General features: G+C 40.1%; 1 protein-coding gene across 12 annotated transcripts in view; it reads left to right on the top strand.

Annotated features, from left to right (window-relative positions):
* NRXN3 (neurexin 3) overlaps window positions 1–22,526 on the top strand; it is a 1,456,830-nt gene that overhangs the window by 927,366 nt on the left and 506,938 nt on the right. For 2 of the 12 annotated variants that reach the window (XM_081830135.1, XM_081830133.1), the window contains exon 1: window positions 15,224–16,730. The exons of 9 other annotated variants lie outside the window; for them this stretch is intronic. In XM_081830135.1, coding sequence (XP_081686261.1) covers window positions 16,484–16,730 — 247 coding nt within the window. In that variant the 5' untranslated portion in view covers window positions 15,224–16,483. Of the gene's footprint in view, window positions 1–15,223; window positions 16,731–22,526 lie in introns of those variants that run through there. One more of the 12 variants, XM_081830132.1, reaches the window with a different exon arrangement.

Genomic DNA, 22,526 nt, shown 5'->3' with positions numbered 1-22,526 from the left:
CGAATAAGCCAGAACACATTAACAATCAAATTAGGAGGTAGGAAATTTGGATCTTATTTTTATTAGTGTTTTTATGTGTCTTTGAGCACATTCTCTTTCTAGCACTCAGTTTCCTCACCTGTAAAATGAGGGATTTGAAGTAATCAGTGGTTCTTAAACATCCGGGGGTTATGAACTTCTTTTGAAAATATGAAGAAATCTTTGGACCTTCTTTCCAGAAAAAAGAAAGAAAGAAAGAAAGAAAGAAAGATAAAGAAAAAGAACATGCACTCCCAGAGGAGAAAGAAAGAAAGAAAGATAAAGAAAAAGAACATGCACTCCCAGAGGAAATTGAATGCAGTTTCAAAAAGGACTTTTATAGACCATTTTCAGGGCTGTTATATTCATCCATAGAGATTATGCACTAAATAATGATGTAGGGTAGACTTATACAGCTCCAAGGGGCACAATTTACATAGACTAAGGTATAAAAGGCACCCCTTTGGAGGTGTGCAAAGAGATGTCCTTCTTTGTAGCAGTTTCTTGAGCTCCGGGTTAAGAACTCTTTTTTTTTTTTTTTTAAAGATTTTATTTATTTATTTGAGAGAGAGAATGAGAGACAGCACGAGAGGGAAGAGGGTCAGAGGGAGAAGCAGACCCCCCGCTGAGCAGGGAGCCCGATGTGGGACTCGATCCCGGGACTCCAGGATCATGACCTGAGCCGAAAGCAGTCGCTTAACCAACTGAGCCACCCAGGTGCCCCGGGGTTAAGAACTCTTGAGCCAAATGAGTTCTAAGGTTCTTTATGGATCTAAATACGCTGGTGGCTTAGCAACAAAACTTTGTTTTCTCATTTAGAACTAGAAGTTCGAGATGCAGGTGCCTGTAGATTAGGTTTCTCCTGAGGTCTCTCTCCTTGACTTGCAGACAGCCATCCTCTTTCTTATCCTCACATGGACTTTTGCTCTGTGCTCACACACTCCTGGTGGGTTTTCTTTTCTTCTCCTTACAAAGACACTCCTTAACCAGTCTTATTGGATTAGGGTCCTATCCCTTTCACATCATTTAACTTTAAGTATCTCTTTAAGAGTTCTTTTCCAAATACAGTCATATTAGGGGTTTGGACTTCAACATAGGAATTTGGGGGTAACATAGTTCAATCCATAAGAAACCCCAGATTGACAAAACACATTGCAGAGAGTAATGATTAACAACTAGACGAATGAGAGAACATCTTTCAAGTTCTCTCCATGTCAAAAAACACACAAATTAGCCTATCAAAAATTAGATTGAAATACATTGTTTTTTAAAAAGGGGATTTATAGGGGCATCTGGGTGTCTCAGTTGTTAAGCATCTGCCTTTGGCTCAGGTCATGATCCCAGGGTCCTGGGATGGAGCCCCGCATCAGGCTCCCTGCTCAGCAGGAAGCCCGCTTCTCCCTCTCCCACTCCCCCCCTGCTTGTGTTCCCTCTCGCTGTGTCTCTCTCTGTCATATAAATAAATAAAACCTTTAAAAAAATAAAATAAAATGGGGATTTATAATTGATAATAAAATCTATTTGCAACTGTTGTTATTAAAGGGAACACTCTCAAAGACGTTTATTTAATACAGTACTCCCCCACCCATCTGTAGGGGATATATTCCAAGTCCCCCAGTGGATACCTGAAAAACCATGGATAGTACAAACCCTATATATACTATGTTTTTTCCTACACATACCTACATACATACAATTAAGTAACAATAACTAATAATGCAATAGAATAATATACTATTAGTAATAAAAGTTATGTACATGTGGTCTCTCTCTCTTATTGCACTATACTCTTATCGTACTTCTTTTTGTGATTTTGTGAGATGCCCACATGATGAAATGAAGTGAGGTGAATGACATAGGCATTATGACTTGAAATTAGGCTGCTACTGACCTTTTGATGATACATCAGAATGAGGATCATTTATGGATCTTGGTTGATCTTGGGTAACTAAATCTGCAAAAAGCAAAACCGTGGGTGAGGGAGGACTACGGTATTAAAAAAATAAATATTTGATGTTTTAAAAAAGAAAATAAACTTTGTTTGGAATTGGTCATCAAGAGCTCTGGTCAAAAATGTTGTATGTACTGGGGGTGGGAATGAGTTAGGGGAGAAAAAAATTATAATAACTTATAAATATTTTTAGTTTTTATTTCCCTTTGGGCCAGCATGTAATCATCTTCATATGATGTAAATCAAGGAACCAAAAGTCTCTTCCACATCTGGTAAGTGGTGGTGGGGGCAGTTGGGGGTTACTATTTTTGCTACTCCTGATTTTCCTTTAATCAGTAGTGGGAGAGTGGGGGCTGAAGGGAAAAGGCTAAGAGTTTTGTGTAATTTTTTAAATTTATTATTGCTCCCTCAAGATCACATTTAGTAACCACCATCCTGTGAGTAACTCCCAAAGCAACAACCATTCTTCACCCACCCCTAAATCCCCTAGTCCCCACAGAAGCTAAATAAGAGAGACATTCAAGAAGAGACTTCAAAACTTCAAATTTTGCTACATGTTGCTATTCCTAAAGCTTCACCATAACTCTATAGCTGTTTAATTTATTTAGTAATGAGTCAAGCCCATTCATTAATGGAATTGCAGAACCTCCAAAAATATTCAGAACTACCCAATAGCACACCGTCCTTTTGTTCTTCTCTCTTTAGATGCACCAACTTACTCTGTTCATCTTCTGCACACCAACAAAGTATACATTTTAGGAAATTACATCTCTCAAGCATGATGACTCCCTCTGTGATGCTTTACTCCCACACAGACACACTCCCTTAGATGAAATGGCTCACTCTCTTCCTGAATTGGGCTAAGAGAGATTTGTTTCTGAAGACTTCTGCTTTTCCATCCCTCTTCTACCACCCTTCCCTTGTGAATTCTTTTCCTGATTCCAAAATTATCCACAGTAGATGCATCTACATTCATTTGCTTGAAATTAACAAATGGGTGGTTGGCCAAGCCAAGCAGGGGTGAGATACAGCAGGGAAAATAAATAGTAGGTACAAGCATGCCAGCAGGTATTATTACTCTAAAGTTGTATGGCTTGTTAGCCTCAGTTTCTATTATAAAAATTTAAATTAAAAAAAAAACAACACCTGAGAATCTATATGAGATAGTCTATTGTTAAGTGAGTTGCCTAATGTCTGGCAATTAATGTTAGAGCCAAGAATTAAAATCCAGATATTTTCATTTCTAAACCAATATGACAATATCTCTCTCAACCATACCACATTAAACCATTGGAAATCATATATAATGGAGTCTCTTCTTTATTAGTTCAAAACTATGTTTAAAGGGACAAGATAGACCTTTCTTTTGGTATAACTTTTTAAAAGCTTTCTGATTTTCTCTAGCTCCAAGTTATATATACATGCTTTTTGTCTTCTTTTTTTTCCTCTTTCTTTTATGGTTTAAAAATAAGCTCTGTACACATCATTGTTACTGGTGATATTGCTCATATCCAAGTTCTCTTTTGGAATGTTATTTCTAGGATTTTTACTCAGAGAGGATCAAAAGAGAGCATCAGATGCATTTTCCAGGTTGAGCAGTATTTTTTTTTTTTTTTAATTCTAGTTGATTTTTTTAGGTTCTTGAGTTTTGGAGTAGAGACTGGCAGTCTCAGGAAATGAACCTCTTCCCTATTCATAAAATAGTTACAACAATGGTGTAAATGTTCTGGGGACTCACTCTACCTACAGAGGGAAGGGAGCAACTTCTGAGATAAAGAACTTGGCTGTTGTTTGCAACAGGAACACAGGCAGTAAACCTATTTATTAATATTTCATAAGACTTCAATAATTTTCTGAATAGCTACAAGTTTTCTGAGTATGGAATATATTATGGATTCTCTACTAATTTAATGTGGCCTTTCCCATTTTCAGATAGTGAACATAACTATTTTTAATCTCTAAAGTGTAAATTTCCCAGGCATCATGTACTAAGTATCAATATCTATGCAATGCTTGGAGTATAATTCAGTTCTAATATATATCATTGCAAGTTATTTATGTGAAACCCGAAATGTTTTTGCTTTAAATCTTGTACAGGAGAGCACAACGGATGTATATATTATCAAACAGCTAACACTCTAAGATAATCATTTGTATGCCATTTGCTTTATTTCATTATAGAGTATACATTTTGACATATGTTGGATAACTTGTGATGGACATTGTTCTAAAAAATGGAAGAAAATTAGAAGAATTTGATCACAGGTCTCTTTCTGAAAGCATCCCTGTAATATTTCATTGTTTACATAGATAATTAAGGACATGGAATTAGTTTTTTTTTCTTTTTTTTATCATTGAAGTATAATTGATATACAATGTTATATTACTTTCAGGTGTACAGCATATTGATTCAACAATTCTGTACATTACTTAGTGATCACTATGATAAGTGTAATCACCATCTGTCTCACCATACAATGTTTTTATTATTGACTATATTCCCTGTGCTTTACTTTTCATCTCTCTGACCATAGAATTATTTTTTTAAGCACACATATGCATTTGCCTCATTCAGTTTATCATTTTTACTTATTTCATTTATCTCATTTCATTGATAAAATGGGAAAACATTTGTTCAATCACAAATATTGCTGTGTTGTAGATTTTTTTAAAAAATATTTAGACTGTTATTGCTTTGTGGGCAGAAGATATGGAATACAATTATTGATTCTTTAGTATTTATTTATTCTAAAACATGACTACTTTTTTTCGCATTTTTTTTTTCACATGTCTTGAAAGGATGGGATTCTCTAATTGTTCCTTTTATGTCCATTACTTCTGGTCTATTAATTATGCTGTTTAGGTATAGCTTTTTGTTTTCTGCTTACAGTGATCAAACAAACAAAAACATATACCACCATGAAATATACATTTTAGTGGAGCTTTTTGATCATGGATTTGTCATTTTTTTTCAATCTATAAATATGTGCTTTATATTTTTTCAGGCCGTGTTGTTAGGTGCATACAGATTTAGGACTGTTGTATCTCCTCGGTTAATTGTTTTGTTTTGTTTTGTTTTCAGGATATAATGATGTTTTTGGTGATAGTCTATTTTGTCTGACAATAATATTTACAAATCTGTTATTTCTTGGTTAATATTTGCTAAGTATATTAGTTAGAATATTGATTTGAGCATATGGTAGTTATTGCTTTTCTCTTGTTTCTCAGCCATGTTACCTGGGACCGTCTACCAGTTTAGGCTTTTCTGTGTGAAAGAAAGGAACCTTCTGTCTTGTTTAAACATAGTTATGTGGTTTCAGTTAAAAATAGCCAAATTGGTATTTTAATTAATGCACCAGGCAAATGTTAACCAAAACCAAAACCAAAACCAAAAACCCAGATATGTCAATGTTCTGTGACATGGCTGAAGTTGACTCATCTCCACATCCACATTCCAGAAAGGGACAAAGAAGAAGTAGAAAGCAAGCAGAAAGCAGGTGTCAGGCTTTTAAGGTATGGCTTAGAAGTTGCACATATCACTTGTAAAGCATTTAGCAACAGAATAGTAAAGTGATTTAGACCATAGATTCAGTAGATAGATGATCTGGGTTCAAATCCTGACTCTAACATTGACACGCCGTGTGAGTATATACAAATCAGAATTTATGCTTCCCTCTCCCTAACTGTAAAATAGGGACAATAATTAATACCTAGCTTATAAGCATTATGTAAATGTTGGTTACTATCCTTGTTTTACAGCTACCACAAACAAGCCATTGGTGGTGGTGGTAGTGACATAATGCTTACTTAGATGAAGCCATATTACATTAGTTCCTTTTACTCACCATTGCCTTCTGAATACCACCTCTTTTCTCTGGGATCATTTTCTTCATACTGAAATATATCCTTTAGCTTTATGCCAGTGATAATCTATGAGTGGTATGCTCTCTCAAACTTCATTTGTCTGAAGATGTCTTAGGTTTGCCTCCACTCTTAAATTATTTGTCTAAAATAAATCTAGATTGACAGGCATATTTTTTCCTGTTACAAAGCTATTATATTCATTGTTTTGTGAGCTCTACATAGAAGTAATCTGTTGATTTTAAGATTTTTATTTTAGTTGTGGTGTTCTTTGATTTCACTATAAAGAACCAGGGTGTGGCTACTTTTTTGTTTGTTTGTTTTCCTTTCTTTTCTATTTTCTAAGTCTCTTTCAATCTCTGTGCTATAGTTTAGAAAGTTTCCTCAGTTCTGTCTTCTAGTTCACTAGTTCTTTCTTCAGCTGCATTTATATAATAAAGCCACTGACTAAAAGAGCTCCTGGGTGGCTCAGTTGGTTAAGTGTTAGACTCTTGGTTTCAGCTCAGGTCATGATCTCAGCGTCATGAGATCAAGCCCCACTTTGGGCTCCAGGCTCAGGAGGGAGTCTGCTTGAAGATTCTCTCCCTCTGCCCCTCTGCCCACTCATGCTCATGCTCATCTCTCTCTCAATATCTCTAAAGTAAATAAATAAATATTTAAAAATAAAATAAATCATTGTGTGGCATTTTTGAAAGATTTTAGTTTTCTTATATCTGTCAGTTATCACAATACCTTTTTATCCTCTGTGATTTCTATAATTTATTAATCATTTTAACTATATTTATTTTGGAATTTTAAAAAAATTGTTCTATTAACTTACATTTTTGGATTCCTTATTCTTTCATTATTGTGTCAATTAACTCTCTTATGGTGGGTTATCTTCTTACTGGATTATTATTTTCCTTATAATCTTATTTTATGTTGATGTTGCTATAGGAGCCAAGCATGCCTGACTCTAAAGTTACATTCTAGAGGAATTTTTCAGTTTATTCTGACATTGAAATGCTGTGTGATATTGTACAAGTCATTCTCTGTCTCTGTATCTCAGTTCTGTAACTTTCTTAGGTGTCTTCTGAATACCTCTCTTTCTCTTGTCCATACCAGCTCCTGAGAAGGACTGGTCATGTCTTAGCCAAGTAGCTCTGCTTTTTGTCCAAGGATTTTCAAGATACATGTCTTTATTTAAGGGGGTTTAGTTTTATTTATGTTCAGTCTGCCAGGATTCCCTGCTGGGTGGTAAAAGGACAATAGGGCAAGCAAGTCAGCATACTCTCTCCATAGCAATGATTTCTTCACCAATGAAAAATGACCTCTTAGATCACAGGAACAGCAGCTCTGTAGGTGTTTCTAGTGGAAAACAACAACGACAACAAGCTTTGGTATTTAAAATAGAAACATAAAATTGTCAATGTGTCTAGAGACAACTTGTACTGTATGCAAAAATGAAAAATGAAGTTCTAATGAAATAATACTGATTCATTGTACAGAAGTTTAAGATTTCTTACCACTGTGTATGAGGTTTTAATAAACAGGAGTGTGCTATAATTTTTTCAGTGTTCAGGAATTGGGTTTGAGCCTTAAAATAAGGCCAGGACATCATATTTAAGTAAATGCTGAAGCAAAGGGCAAAGAGAAATTGAAAAAGGAAATTTAATCAGTGTCAGATATAAATTTGAAGAGAAACTTACAGGTTATGTACTCCATTCTGTCACTTCCTGCAAAACAGCAACTTTAGTGTCCCTAAAAGACATCTGATGTTTGAACATTTCCTGTGATGGAGAGCCCACTGCCTCATGAGGCTTCCCTTCTTCCAATTTTATAATGGCTCCAAATGTTGAGAAGTCCTTCCTTATAATGGTATGCTTGCATATTTTGGAGTGTTTTGTTTTGTAGACAGAAAAAAATGTTCTCATCCATAGTAATTAAACACATCTCAATGCTATTCCACACATATCCACAGAATGTCTCAGATTGTCCAGTCTTGTGCTGAGTTGGAGATGAGTATTGTGATCTACTTTTTATGATGAGAAAATAGGTTTTCAGAGGCTAGGTAACTTGCCCAAGATCACATAGCTAGTAAAGAATGGATCAGAAACTTGAACACAAGCTGTCTGCCCCCACAAATTAAGTCGTCTGAGCCTAGGACCAGGACCCTGCTCCCTGCATGATTCCTCTCTTAATCATGTAGGGAACCCAAATATAAACCTAACTGATAATAACAGAATGTGACAAATGTTAACAGAAGATAGGAAAGAACAACTAAGACTGCCAGTCCAGATTGGATATGGTAGATTTTGAAGAGCTAGATATCATCAATGCTGATATATTGTTATCTTAATGTGGTTTTATCTATTTCAAGAACAGTCTGTTCCTCCTACTATGACATAAACTTACATCACAGTATCCCCCGACCGCAATGTTAGTTTTGGAAAACGCTAAATTCTCATTACCACTGAGAAATGCCCTTATTGCCCATCTTGTAAATATTTTTGGAGCTGTTTAGATAATACTCTGTACCTTCTGTTCAGGGAACATGCATCTCATTCCCCTCAAAGAAATTTCTCTCAGTAAATTTAAGACTACATAGTATCAAGGGGAAAGTGGCCAATTGCTTTAAATCTCTGTACCCCTATCTTAGTAGATGGTACCCTTCATCAAATTGTGAGTGAGATAGACACTTGAATGAGATGAATGTGTGAACGATGATGTTCCCAGAATTAACCACAGTCTTATAAATCAGATCCAATAGGTATTTTAGCATCTGAAAAGTAATTGCATGGAAGAAATTGAACAAAGGAAAACTGGCTATGCTACCATTTAACTTTTTATTTACATGACGTTTATTTGACATCTCTGAATGTGGCAACCCTGTCATTAGAAAGAATGTAGCTTCCAACATGTGAGTTTTCCTTCCCCTTCTCTCCCTTTGCTTTCTCCTTTGCTTTTCTTCCCTCGCTTTCCATTTCTCTTCCTTTCCTTCCCTTTACTTTAGTTACCTTTCCTTATCCCATGAAGCACCTGTTTTGTTTTGTTCTCTTTTTTGAGTTGAAAGTTGACACCTTTCTGAGATTCTCAGGCTTTACCAATGTAAATGACAAGTGAAAGGTAAACTTAGGGTTTGCCTCCTCTAGGAAGCCCTCCGTGGATGGTTCCACCTCACATTGATAATCTCCATAATTTATATTCCTGTCTCTCTACTTATTTGAAATCACTGAGGTTCATAATAATAGTGAACCTGAATATTTGCAACGTTCTTTTCAGATATATCTTCTTATTTAACCTACAAAACAATCCTGTGAGGTGGGGATTATTCATAATTATACTATGGAGGGAAGATACTCAGTGAGTATAAAATAACTTGCTCAAGGCCACACGGCCAATAAGTAGTAGACAGGATTTGAACTCTAGTCCTTCGACACTCAGTTCACATGCCATCTTGTCTATGAATCCCTCCTGATAGTCCTGATAGTACATCCTCTCCCTGCATTGGATTAATTCAATTCTCTATTCATTTATGCATTTATTATAGCATGTATCACATTGTATTTTGGAGACTGTATATATGAATAGAGTTTATAGTTTATTTTATTAGTTTTTGATTTTTTTTCCTGCTAAATTATATACTTATTAAAGCCTTAAATCTTCTGAGTCTCCAGGACTTCAGCTGGTGCCTTACCCATAGTTACTGTAAATTTAATGTTCGTGAAGTAGATGAATTGATGCACCAAAGTAATTGTTTCTTTCTATACTGAGTAGAACCTAGTTTAGAGATACATCCACAGTAACTTGAAATAAAATATTTACTGAATAATAATAAGATACCAAATAAATCCAATGAAAATTATTAAAAGATTTAGAGGGGATATCTTTTAGAGTGAAAGCTAAATAATTATAATTTATTAAAAAGGAAAAAGTAAGAAAATAAAGAAATATGAAAGAGAAGGAGCCAGAGAGAACTTCTAGATCCCAAAGCAGACTGAGATGGTGTGGGTTCCACCCTATACTGGAAAATTACTACTTATAAAACAATGCTGGGTCTCGGTCGCTCATATTATTGGCTCTGGGACCATGGTGAGCTTTATTGTTTTGGAATTGGCTCAAAGGATATTTGTGAGAAAAGGCATGACTAAGCTGCTCCTCATTCTGTGAAATATGGACAAAGAGAATCCAATGAGTCAGGCAACACATGGAAGGGACTTTCCATTTTACATTTTGGAATCCCAGGGGACTTTTTTGTTTATTCACTCCTCTTGAGATTTGTATCAAAAAGAAGAGAAAACTGTCTGCAGGGATAACTTTAAAGGAGTCATTTGGAGAAAAAGATTTTTTTTTCACACTTATTGATTATTGATTTACGTGCCAGGCACTGTTTATACACACTTTACATATATTAATTTCCGAATCCTCACAGCAAACTTTTTAAATAGATAGTATGATTATTCCTAGTTTACAGATGAAAAAGCTGAGATACAAAGAGGCTAAGGATCTTGTGAACATTTTCACAAGCAGCTGAAAAAGCAGAATCAGGATTTGAACCTTGGAAGTCTTGAGCACTGGAGCTCCAAATCTAAATCTGTATGCACTCTCAAAGTGCCCTCTAAATCTTTAATTTGGTAATTATCGTATAAACATACCAATGATATTATTAATTCTCTTATTGTATAATAATAATTCATTTTGTTTGAGTCCTTAAAACTGGATAAAGATTTACATGATGCTGAGGATGTGAAATTTAGATCTCTGATATCCAGTGTAAGCTTAGTGAAGACTGACAGGGGTTTAAATGCCCAAATCCCTACAAGTAACTAATTGAATTCTGTCCTTGAGTATAAGGAAAATTTGCTTCCATGATAAAATAGTTTCACTTGGACTTCAAAGAAAGATGGCTAAGGTTTACCAGGAGCATGTCATATTTTTCTTATCCTTAAAGAAATGTGTGAAATTCTAATGAAGTAGTTATCCCAGCGCTATTGATCAAACTCAAGAAATTTGGAAAATTTCCTAAGGAAATTTTTTAACATCCAAACTCCTGATATCCCCATTTCAGCCACAAGGAGGACAAGAGAATAAGTATGGATGTTTATAAGAATGCTAAGTTAAAGGAAGAGAAGTAATATATACATTCTCTAAACTAAAATTATGCAAGGATGCCATTTTTTTTAAATCAAATACATTTAGAAGTGATGCTTAGAAGAATAACGCTTCTCTTTTATACCCCTAAATGGAAAATATAATCAAACTCTGCCTTTTTTGCAGGATCACTTTCTTAAATGAGCAGAGGGATGAATTCCATGGCTGTAAATAAATCTGACATACAATAAAGCAAAGTTTGACTGTTAGCCATGTTAGCAGCTACCTATATTTTTCAGAAATTTTATTTCATTTCACATTATGAGAGTTTAGGTGTTGTTTGTTTTTTGTTTGGTTTTGTTTTATTTTTCCTCCTCCTCAACTTACCTTTCGTGAACCACGAGAACTTAAGGATTTCTGTTCTTCATATTTAGAAAAAAAGGGGCCCTCACCTACGGGCTTAGGGCTCACACAGAAACAGACTGCTCTGGGACTCTCTGTTTCTGCAGTTATATTAGATGTGCCTGTGACAAACATCTTGACAGCTGTCTCCTGCTGGCAGTGATGTGGAAAGTCAGGGTCTATATAAGTGAGAACGGACACATGCAGACACAAAACGTATTGTGAGATCAACAGGGCAACTTCACGTTAGGTTCCTGGCACCTGGCACCATGAAATACTGTCACAAGGCCTATTTCAAAAGCCAAAAGATTCCCCAGACTACTTTATAGCTGAGGTATAGACCAAAGCAAGACAAAGAGGGTCAGCTGGGTAAGGATTCTCACACCTTGTTTTGGGACCCTCTCTTTGAGTGCGGAGATTGGAACAGGTATAGGAAATCAATAATGGCACATTCTAAAGTCTGAAGGAGTAGAGAAGCCCAGCTATTAACCAAGCAAATCCAGCTAGAGGCTTTTTTGTTGTTGTTTGTTTGTTTTGTTTGGTTAATATATGTAAAACTACATTCCACTCAGAAACCTAAGGTTCCCCAAAGTCTGTTTAGGATTTTGTGGGGTTTGTGCACAGGGAGCTAAGTGTGGCTGTTCCTGTGAAATTATTTATACTTTTCGACTTTAAATCAATGGTGAGCATAACGTTCTTAAATCCATTTCTCTTCTTCTGTATCTTATCGGTGGACTCATCTTGGGCTGCATGCTCTCACTCAAGGAGTGCACTAGAGAAGACAATTTAGGAGGATAGAGGGGAGCTTTCGATGATAGTATATAGGTGATGACATTCTTCAGCTGGGCTCAAGCTGCAGGCAGTGTTTAGAAGGTATCAGTAGAGTTAAAAATCTAAAAAAAATACATTTATTTAATATATTTCATATGTCAGCCTAATGTAAATTTTAACAGGCCTGAGGAGAATGAGAATTAGAAGTCTCAGAGAAATATGTGGACTAGAGTAATAGACAGGAGGGACAGAAAACAAATGAAAAAAAATCAACAGTGTGTTAAATTGGAGAAGGACGTGCATTTTATCAGGATAATTGTGGGTTATCTCTTTGGAGATAAATAAACTAGTCTCAAATTTATCCTCTGATATGTCTTCTCAGTATTCAGCTGGGTCCCTAAGTAGAAGCAGACTTACCAGAATCCACAGCTACTTCTTTTGACATTTTGCAAAAAGTAAATAAATAAATTATAAGTATGACAAGTAAAATGAATAGTTCCAGCTGTGACACACCAGCAGCATTTCCAGATTTTGTACAGCATTAAGGATTTATTTTCACTTTGTTGCCTAGCAGAGAATTAATTGAAAGGTCCATCTAAGCTTCCCATGCTTCCTCAGGACGAAGTCAAAAACAGAATCCCCAACACTCAGTGCCAATTTAAAAAAGAAGAAAAACATTAAGTGGATAAGTGGGCAACTCATCAACTCTGGAAATACATGTCCCTGGGGATCGATGTCACTGAAGCCAGATAAATGGGTCAGTGAAACTAATGGTTATAAGAACATGTGACTATGAGACTGGCAACTGATTCATTGGATTGATTCATTCAGCAGATATTTACTGAGCTCCTACTATGTGCTACCCACTCTTCCACACACTGAGGATATAGAGAGAACAAGACAAAGGCTCAGATTTCAGGGAACTTAAGGAGCTAGAATATGAAAAAAAAATACAGATAAAATTATTTCAGAAAGCGGATAGTACTGTGAAGGAAATAGAACAAGGTAATGGGATAAAGTGCCTTTCAGGGGTGGTGGTGACTAAGTTTAGATGAGGGCCAGAGAGGGCCTCTGGAGGGGTGACATGAAATGAACCAGTCACACAAAACTCTTGGGAAAAAGTCTTCCTTACAAGAGGCGACTGCAAGTGTAAAGGCTTCCCCTTGGAAAAGAACTTGACACAAAGAGCGGAAGGAGGGTCTGGGAGACTGGAGAGTAGTGAGTGAGGGGTCACCTGGCAGAAGGTGGAGCTGGAGAACTAGGCCAGGTCACCTAGGTCCACTGAAGGCCATGACACAGTTAGAATAAATCCAAAGGGCAGTGAGAATCCATCTGGGGGACTAAATTAAGGAACAGTTGGGTTGAAAGGAAATTATCATCTACTTTAGGGAACGAACTTAGGGTAGGAAGGTGTTTTTTGTTTGTTTTCTTTTTTTCTAACTTTCTACTAATAACATATGGCCCTAACCACATCATATTTCACCTCCTTGGAGTTTTAGCTTATTTTTCTACTGAACAAAGAGTGTGGCCACTCTTTGTCAAATGCTATGCCAGATGTTGTATATACATTATCTCATTTAAAATTCCTGAGAGCCTCATGAGGGAAGGCATTATCCACGTTTTACAGAGGAGGAAACAGGTTTAAATTGAATCTCCATAAACCACCCCTCTTGCTTACTGTAGTGCTCCTGCGTACATGTTGTTAGTTTAAGGCCACCACCCAAGGGCAAAAGACCTTGAAAGAGGGCCACCTCATTTGGAGGCTTGTCGATCCCAGGTCACCCTTACAGCTGAGAGCCGGACCAGTTGGGAAGACTATGCACCATTTACCATGAGGCAATGTGGACCTTTAAAAATACTAATTTCAGAACCAGAATGCCAAATCACCATTGTCAATGCTAAAATGGACTTGATAGTTGATCTTGAAGACAAATCATCCATAAGTTTCTTAATGTTTATCTGTTAGAAATGCTGATTTCCTCAACATCTCTCAGGGTGTCCCAAGGATGAATAGGATTGTCTAATCCCTGTTTGTTTGTTTTTTCTTCAGTGAGTTTGAAATGTTCATTGAGTATAATAGGTGCTGTAAGCTCTTTTTTAAAAGACAAATGCCACCTAAATATTATATATATAGAGAGAGAGACATGGCCACATATAGATCTATGGTATATAGACAGATATATACATTTTAACATATATATGATTATATATCTATGATATATATGATTATATATGATATATAGATATATGATTTAGCCAGCAAGTATCATATAGTATATACATGATTTAACCATCAAGTACTATTCCCTCTGCCTCCCCCCAAATGTAATGTGCTTTTTTAACCAAGGTGAATACGAAGGAGGAAATCAAAGCTAGCACGATCCCCCTGCCCCCCTCCCCCAGGTTTAGGAGGACTGTCCTTTGGGTTTATGCCTCCCGCTCTCATCATGCAGAGTGCGGGGGAACGGGGTGGCGGGGGTGGAGGCCGCATCCTCCAGAATGTCACTGTTCTCTGTCAGAGCCCTGGGTCAGCTTCCTCCTGGAGGCACAGATGGCCAGGACAGGCGCGCCAACCCTCTTCCTGTCACTCCCGCTCTCCCCTGCAGGTTCAGCCTGGATGTAAAAGCCGCGCTCTCTGGTGCCCAGCACCCTGGGGGCTCGGAGGCTTCACCCACCAGGGGCAGCGCCTCCAAGGCCAGTCAGGGGCGGGCCAGCCACTCGTCTTCCGCCAGCAGAAGCAGCCCTCGCCGCTTCTGAAGTTATTTGACCAGGACAGCTGGCGCGGGCGCTAACCCCTGGGACCTGAATTTCCAAGAGCGTCCTGTCCACCAGCGGGGTGAAAGCTGCCTTCTCGAAGGGCCTCCAGCCACCAAGCCCCTCACCCTCCGGGGTCCCCAGGCCACCTCTTCCGTTCACTGTCAAGAGACAGGACGCGGGTTCCCGCCTCTCCCCCTGCGGGTGGGGGCCTGGGAGAGTGGCCGAACAGTGCTGACCGCCAGGCCAGGAGGAGCGAGCGGGCGGCATCACCGCGTGCAGCCGCTCCAGCGCTCTTGCTGACTCAAAGGGTTTATTTTTATTTCTATCTTGGGCTACTTCAGCTATAGCCATCGCCTGCATTTTTCTTCCCAAATTGTAAAAGGTGCCTTAATCATCCGAATTTGGCTTAATGCGCCTGAGAGAGAAGGGAAGGGTGATTTAAAAAGAGAGCAAAAAAAGGCGCAGCGTCCGTCTGTAGGTCTGTCGGGCTCACTCATCCGCGCGCACACACACGCTCACTCTTCTGGGAGGGAGTGGAGCGCGGGGAGGGCAGCGGTGTGCGCGGGAGGCTCGCGCGGGTGTAGACGTGCGAGCGTGTACTTGAATGGGGAGGGCCGGGATTCCGGGTCGCTCGGGCCCCTCCTCCCTCCCGAGCCAGCCAGTCCCTCGGCAGAGCGCTCGGGCTGCACTGATTTGCTCTCGGGAGTGCGCTATTTGCATATGACTTGCCCATTTGTGAATTTGGCTCCCCAACTCCTCGCTTCACTTCACCTGTGCCTCCCAGTTCCGCGCACTTTGCAGGCGCCCGCCCGCCTCTCCGCCACTTCTGCCGCCTGCCGGGCACCTCCTCTGGCGTTCTCCCTGCTCGCCCACCCACCTCTCTCCGCCCAGGGCCACGTTGGTTTGGGTGGCTGCTCCGCGCTGGCTTCCCCCTCCTTGCCTCTTTCCCTCCGGTCCTTCTCGTTCTCTTCCTCCGGCTGCTGCGGCTGCTGCTACTGCTTTTCATCCAGTTGGGAAACCCAGGACGCAGGAGGTTGCTCCGTGGCGCTCTTCCAGAACGCGCAGGGTTAACAGCCTCCGCGCCCTTCCAGCGAGACTTCGGGAACACGCGAAGAACTCTCCCACCTGCAGCCCCCTTTTGCCTGGCAGTTCTGCAGTGCATCGCATGGAAGTGGAAAAAGAAAAAAAAAAAATGTTCAGACTGCCTGGATGTTGGGATAAACTAACCTGAACCTTCTTGGGTCTCCTGCTGCCTCCCCCTTCTTCCTTCGTTTCCACCTTTCCTCTGTGTGGCTTTCCGGAGTGTGCAGTTGAGTCGCCTGGAGATCAGGAGGAAGCCGCGCTGGGCCTCCCCTGCCATGTGTGGCATTCCGGGGCTCCCTAGGAGGGTTGCTATACCTGGGTGGACTTTGGCTTTCTAAATTTCAGCCCCGGGAAAGAGGAGATTTGCCTTCTTTCTTTTCTTTTCTTTCCTTTTTTTTTTTTTTTTTAACTGATTCATCATCTGTCTTGAAAGCGCTTATTCCCTCCCTCTTTCCAAAATACGGGCAAGTATTCCTGCTGCTATGATGGGCCCTTGGGCATCATGAACTTCATTATTCCTCACTGGCTGGAATTCAAACTGCCCATCTGTAGTGGTCCAGTGCGTTGACCATGCACCTGAGAATCCACGCGAGACGGAGCCCTCCTCGCGGGCCGGCCTGGACGCTTGGGATCTGGTTCCTCTTCTGGGGATGTATCGTCAGCTCTGTGTGGAGTTCCTCTAATGTAGCTTCTTCCTCCTCCTCCTCTTCCTCGCCGGGGTCTCACTCTCAGCACGAGCACCATTTCCATGGCAGCAAGCATCACTCAGTGCCTATTTCTATCTATCGCTCCCCTGTTTCCCTTCGAGGAGGGCACGGTGGGTCTCTCTGCTCTTTATCCTTTTAATGGGGCATAGCGATTCCTTAACCCACTCGCCTTTCAGGTAATGTCAAGGGTGGGAAGATAATAAAAAAATTGAATTTAAAATGATAAAAAGCATCGCATGTGCATGAGAGAAGAAAATGTTCAATTCCCCCTTAAAGGCTAGTGTTTTCTGCCCCCGCCCCTCAATTTCTCTAATGGTTTCTCCTCTCCTTAGCTTTCTTATTCATAGCTTCACAAACACCACATTTTCCCCTTTGAAACTTCTGCCTCCTTCACTCCCCGCCCCCATGATGGGAGCAACTTATCAGATAAGTCCCAGGTTTTGCACTTTGAGAATTTCCATTCACCTTGCTTTCAACCCTTTTTTCAGATCTTGTTTTGGAGCAGGTCATGGGGAAGTAGATAGGAGGGGTCCTTAGGTCTTCAGCCTGAAGTTGATGGAACTGCTGTGAAGTGGGCTGTGTGGTTAAAGTCAGGGGGGAGAGTAGTTGAGTGTAAGAAGGCAGAAAATGTAATTAATAAAGAGTAGCCAGTATTGTTCACTTGGGCAGCTTTATGTTTGTCCACATGACTGAGAGAAAGACCAGCTGTCTCAAAAAGCTACACATCTAATGTTGCTAACTACTACATAGGAAGTGATCAAATAGATAAGACAGAGTCCATTTAGAATTTTCCCAAGTGTAAATTACAGTAACTTTGATTCCACCATTTATACCAATGTTATTTCAATTAAAGGTAGCCCTGGTAGGCTTGTTCACACAATACAGGTATGATGTGTTTTGCTCCCAACAACCCTCCTCACGTAGCTATTGAAGGAAGAGATCTATGGCTCTTAAAGATCTATTCAGCTCCGAGCAAGCTGCCCTCTGAAAGGGCAATGTTGGCCACCAAGGTGGGAGTCTGCTGTAGTAAACTGTTTCAAAGAAGGGATCTTCAATATTTGATTACTATGCACTTTGATGGCGAGGACAGTAGGAATCACAGAGTCCAGCGGCAGGAGCAGCTCTCAAGGGAGCAGCACGAGTGAACCACACTCCAGGTCCCCTGCCCTAGCTTGAAGTTTGAAGATCTAGAGCATGCAGACCCCATTCGGAACGTCAGTTCCTCCCACTGCCTCCTAGCCATGGGCTTCTGCTCTGTACTGTCTGTGGTGTTAAGTGGAAGCACATTGAGAAAATGCCAGCACGTACTCTGGCTCTTTCTGGCTCTCTCTTTAAATTTTATTTGATGGAGTTGTCAAGCAGCTCCTAGCTTGTAAGGTTGGCAGAGAGGGGCGGTGGGAAGGAGTGAATGCTTGGTCTTGATCTGGTTGCTGTTTTCTCTGTGACTCCTGCTGGGTCTGGTGTAGGCTTTCTTTTTTTTTTTTAAAGATTTCATTTATTTATTTGATAGAGAGAGACACAGCGAGAGAGGGAACACAAGCTGGGGGAGTGGGAGAGGGAGAAGCAGGCTTCCTGCGGAGCAGGGAGCCCGATGTGGGGCTCAATCCCAGAACCCTGGGACCATGACCTGAGCTGAAGGCAGACACTCAACGACCGAGCCACCCAGGCGCCCCTGGTGTAGGCTTTCTTAAAAAAAAAAAAAAAATAGGAGAGGAAAGAACTACAATCACCCAAAAAGCAAAAGCCATTTCACTGAAATGGAAACTGTTAGCTCCTAAGGGGGAGAGGGACCTAGAGTGGGGTGTGGGATTGTAAAGAGTGGGAAAGAAAAAGAGGGGAGTGGGAGATGGAGGAAGCCAGAAAGACGATTACTAATAGCCATAATTAAACATGGAAAGGCTCAGCGATAATTAGCTAAATTTCGCTAATTAGTGTAAATGATCAGCAGGGAGATGGATATTATGCATTAGTTAGAGGTTATAGGCTGGCAGAGTCTTGATGTTTTCTGTGCAGGATGTAAACAGTTAAAAGCAGCTACTAGTTAAGTGATGGTATTTGCAGAGCCTTACTTCCCAGGGGTTCCTAAATCTGTCAGTCTCTCTCTCCGCTCTCTGTCTCTGTCTCTCTCTCTTTCAGCTAAAAGGGCTAAAGGGGTTGAGCCTTGCACAGATTAAACACAGCTCTTTTCTATTGACTTCATTTCTTCAAGGATCAGTTTCTCAGTAACTTCTGAATCTTTTTGACTTATTCCCAGTCTGGTTTCTCATTAACCTGCATCTGATAAGATTCAGTGTGATGGAAAAGGAGAACGGAGTAAATAAATGACTAGAGACCCCAGAAAAGGCCCTTACCCACCAGAGCTGTGGAATGCAGTGAACCCCAGGGTCTGGCATGGCTAAGATAAGAAAGCTCATGAATTCACCTCTTGAGTATCCTCTTTCAGTCCTGAAGTCCCATCCCATTGATTTGGGGTTTGGAGAGAGAATGCATCTATATTAAGTAGGCTCCTTGCATATTTAATTAATGTTTTTGAGCTTGAAAACGAGAGAAACGGCAATCAACAAGATGCCCCAACTTCTGACTCCAATCCCACATCCAAGCTGCGACTTTTTGTGTCCTGAAAAGACCAGAAGACCCCTCGGAGCTTTGCTAATGCACCTCCCGTTCTTACTTGGAGTACACTTGCTTTCTCCTAGTCCTAACGGGAGTTACGACCATCAGGAGTTAGTCCACTAACAGCAATTGTTTTTAAAAAATCTTTTGGATGGAGGCACAGCACCATGAGACTAATGTTGTTACTAATAGTTTTCTGCTAACCTTATTCCAGAGTTAAAAGCAGCAGTCTCTATTGTCTGGGAAGGAGTAAATGCCCTTCATTCTGGTATAAAATGAAAACTAGAGCCTTGAGTCCAAGAACTTTCTTTGAACTTGGAGATGTTTGTTTGTTTTATGCTGGTTCCCCTTGCTCATTTCCTGAGAAGCCAGAAGTCCTCAGAGTTGTCCTGTTAATCAGTTTTTGTCACCCCTCCATCCAGACCACCCTGCCCAGGGCAGCCTAGAGAAGGCTGTGCTCCTTTACGAGTGCAGGAGACTAAGACCACAAGTGCCTGAGGCACCCAAAATACTCTACGGTTAGGATTCTGTCTCAGGACAGAATCAACTCTCTCTTCTTAAGTGGGATCTCGTAGGTTTTCCCCCTTGGTTTGTCCCCTCTCTCACTCAGGCTCCCTGTGTTCTGCCATGCTCTCACCTACTTAGTAGTCAGCTAACATTTATTGAACATTTACTATGTGTCAGGCTCTGTGCTCCTTGATGAGGATAGAAATCCACATGAGACATTGTGGTGTTCAGCCAGGGATAATTTCAGAAGTATTTTGATCATCTATAAAAGATAAGTGCTTCTCTAATGTAAAAATATGGGGAATGGAGTGAGGATCCAGCTACCAATTAAATTAATTAATATACAATTTAAATAGTCTTTATAAAATACAGTTTTACATTCTCCTGTCATTCAGAATATCCATATAAGTATTTTTCATCCTCAACTTTATTTCCATGCTTAAATATCATGCTTATCAGAGCTCCTAGGTAGTTTAGTGGTACGGGAAATACAAGTACGAAAATACATTTGTTTACCAACCTTCAGTTTCATAAAGGAGGTTTGTATATTTTTTCCCCTCTCCCACCTTTAAGAACTCCAGTGAGCATCTGCCTAAAAAATGCTTTCATACTTAGAAGTTTAGAAAACTGACTTTTCTGAGAATCTAGGTTTAGTATGTGCCTTGCATTTTATCCTCCATAAAATAGTAGGCCTTCCTGACTCTTTAGGAATGTAGGGAAACTAGTTGAGGACACAAAACTCTATTTCATTTCATTTATTTATTTATTTTTAAAGATTTTATTTATTTATTTGACAGAGAGATAGAGAGAGAGCACAAGTAGGCAGAGTGGCAGGCAGAGAGACAGGGAGAAGCAGGCTCTCCACTGAGCAGGGAGCCGGACGTGGGGCTCGATCCCAGGACCCCGGGATCATGACCTGAGCAGAAGGCAGTGGCTTAACCGACTGAGCCACCCAGGTGCCCCATAAAACTCAATTTTAAAAGGGAACACACCACAATGTATTTAGAGGAAAGTCTCCTGCTTAGAAACCAGGGTGTGTGTGTGTGTGTGTGTGTGTGTGTGTGTGTGTGTGTAGGGGAGGCAGCATGAGCCCTATTTGAGTCATCTCAGCAGAAGTGGTGGCCTGATCCTGCTAGTGACACACATGCTGGGAATCCTTCTTATAAGAAATTGTGCTCCTCATTCATTGTCACAAAGACCTACCTCTTAACTTTTTCCAGCCTTGAGGCTTGTTTTACTCTGATGTGTTGAGCACTTTCTTCTGCTCAGCCAGCTGCTTCCCAACCACATTCTCTCTCCGTTCCTTCTTGGGATTCGGTTTGCTGAAAAATTCATAGTGTTGGTTGACAGATAAAATTGTAAGATTTATATGTCTTTGGCCTTGGTGATGAATTAATTAAATTGGTTTCTCCTTCTTTCTCTCCTCTAGATGCATTGTTTTTTCTTTTCTCAAATTTGCTGGCAAGTGGTAGGTTTTGGAGATTCACTTGTTCTTGAAAGATTACCAAAGCAAGATTATAGTATCCTCCTGTATATTTCCTCAGGACTTTCAGTGTGGATCGGTGCATGAGAGGAGATGAGGACTGCCATATCATAGGGACAGGAGATGAGATCATTGGAACAATTGCTTTCAGGAAACAAACAAACAAAAACCTTCACCTGACTGGGTGATGGCTGGAATTCCATAGTAAGAATTTTATTGTTTTATCATCTGATTTTGAATCTAGGAGGAGTAATGTACTCCGTTTAGTGAATGATCTCAGAAGGCTTGCTTCGCTAGGACCCTGGGTGATGTGAGAGGGAGGCAGATCTCTGAAGATAAACCTTGAACTTATCCATACTTCCCCTCCCTCTATTAGTTTGTTAGGGCTGCCATTAAAAAAAAAAAAAAATCACAGACTGGGTGGCTTAAGTGACAGAAATTTATTTTTGCACAGCTCTGGAGGCTAGAAGTCCAAGGTCATGTCGTTGGCAGATCTGGCTTTTTCTGAGGCCTCTCTCCTTAGCTAGTAGGTGGCCACCTTCTCATCATGTCATCACATGCTCTTTGCTCTGTGTTCATGCATCCCTGATGTTTCCTTGTGTGTCCAAATATCCTCTTCTGTGAGGACACTGGTCAGGCTGGATTAAGGCTCACCCAAATGTCTCATTTTAACTTAATCAAAAAACTTTTTAAAGGTACTATCTCTAAATGCGGTCACATTCTAAAGTACTGGGGTTTAGGGCTTCAACATCTGAGTCTTGGGAGGACACAGTTCAGCCCATAACATGCCTCCTTCTCCCCTAGGACACAGTCACTGGGAACGAAGTAAAAACGTACCATTCAGTGAATCTCTGCTAAACCCAAACTTTCACAGTGGAAATATAAAACCTTCAGTAACAGTGGTAATAAACAAAACTGATACGATGGTGCCTCAAGAGGAAAAAGTCTGTTTATTTGGAGAAAACAATATCAGTAGGTTTAGTTCAACCTTGTGTTTGCTTTCATGTCAGTTTATCTTGCGTGACCCAGTCTATACCTCGTTCTGTTTGTAGACTAGTTTTGTTTGACTCTAGCCACATGCTCTGCAGACAGACTCCAATGTCCACACTCTAAGACTCTCTCTCTCCTTAGATCTGTTGCCATTCGAGGCCAGACCTTCCTGCCCACCCAGTAACTTCCTTTGTAAACCGCAGTTGCCCATTCTTTTCCTTTCCTGAGACACACATCCAACTCCCTTCACATCTCACCTTTCAGAAAAAAAAAAAAGAAAAAAAAAGGTGAAAGCAGTATAAACTCCCACTTT

The sequence above is a fragment of the Leptonychotes weddellii genome, chromosome 9, assembly GCF_054177405.1.
Source record: "Leptonychotes weddellii isolate Sample4059 chromosome 9, ASM5417740v2, whole genome shotgun sequence".
In the NCBI taxonomy this organism is placed as follows: Eukaryota; Metazoa; Chordata; class Mammalia; order Carnivora; family Phocidae; genus Leptonychotes; species Leptonychotes weddellii.
Note: the sequence above shows the minus strand (reverse complement) of the source record. Positions and strands in the feature narration are given on the sequence as shown.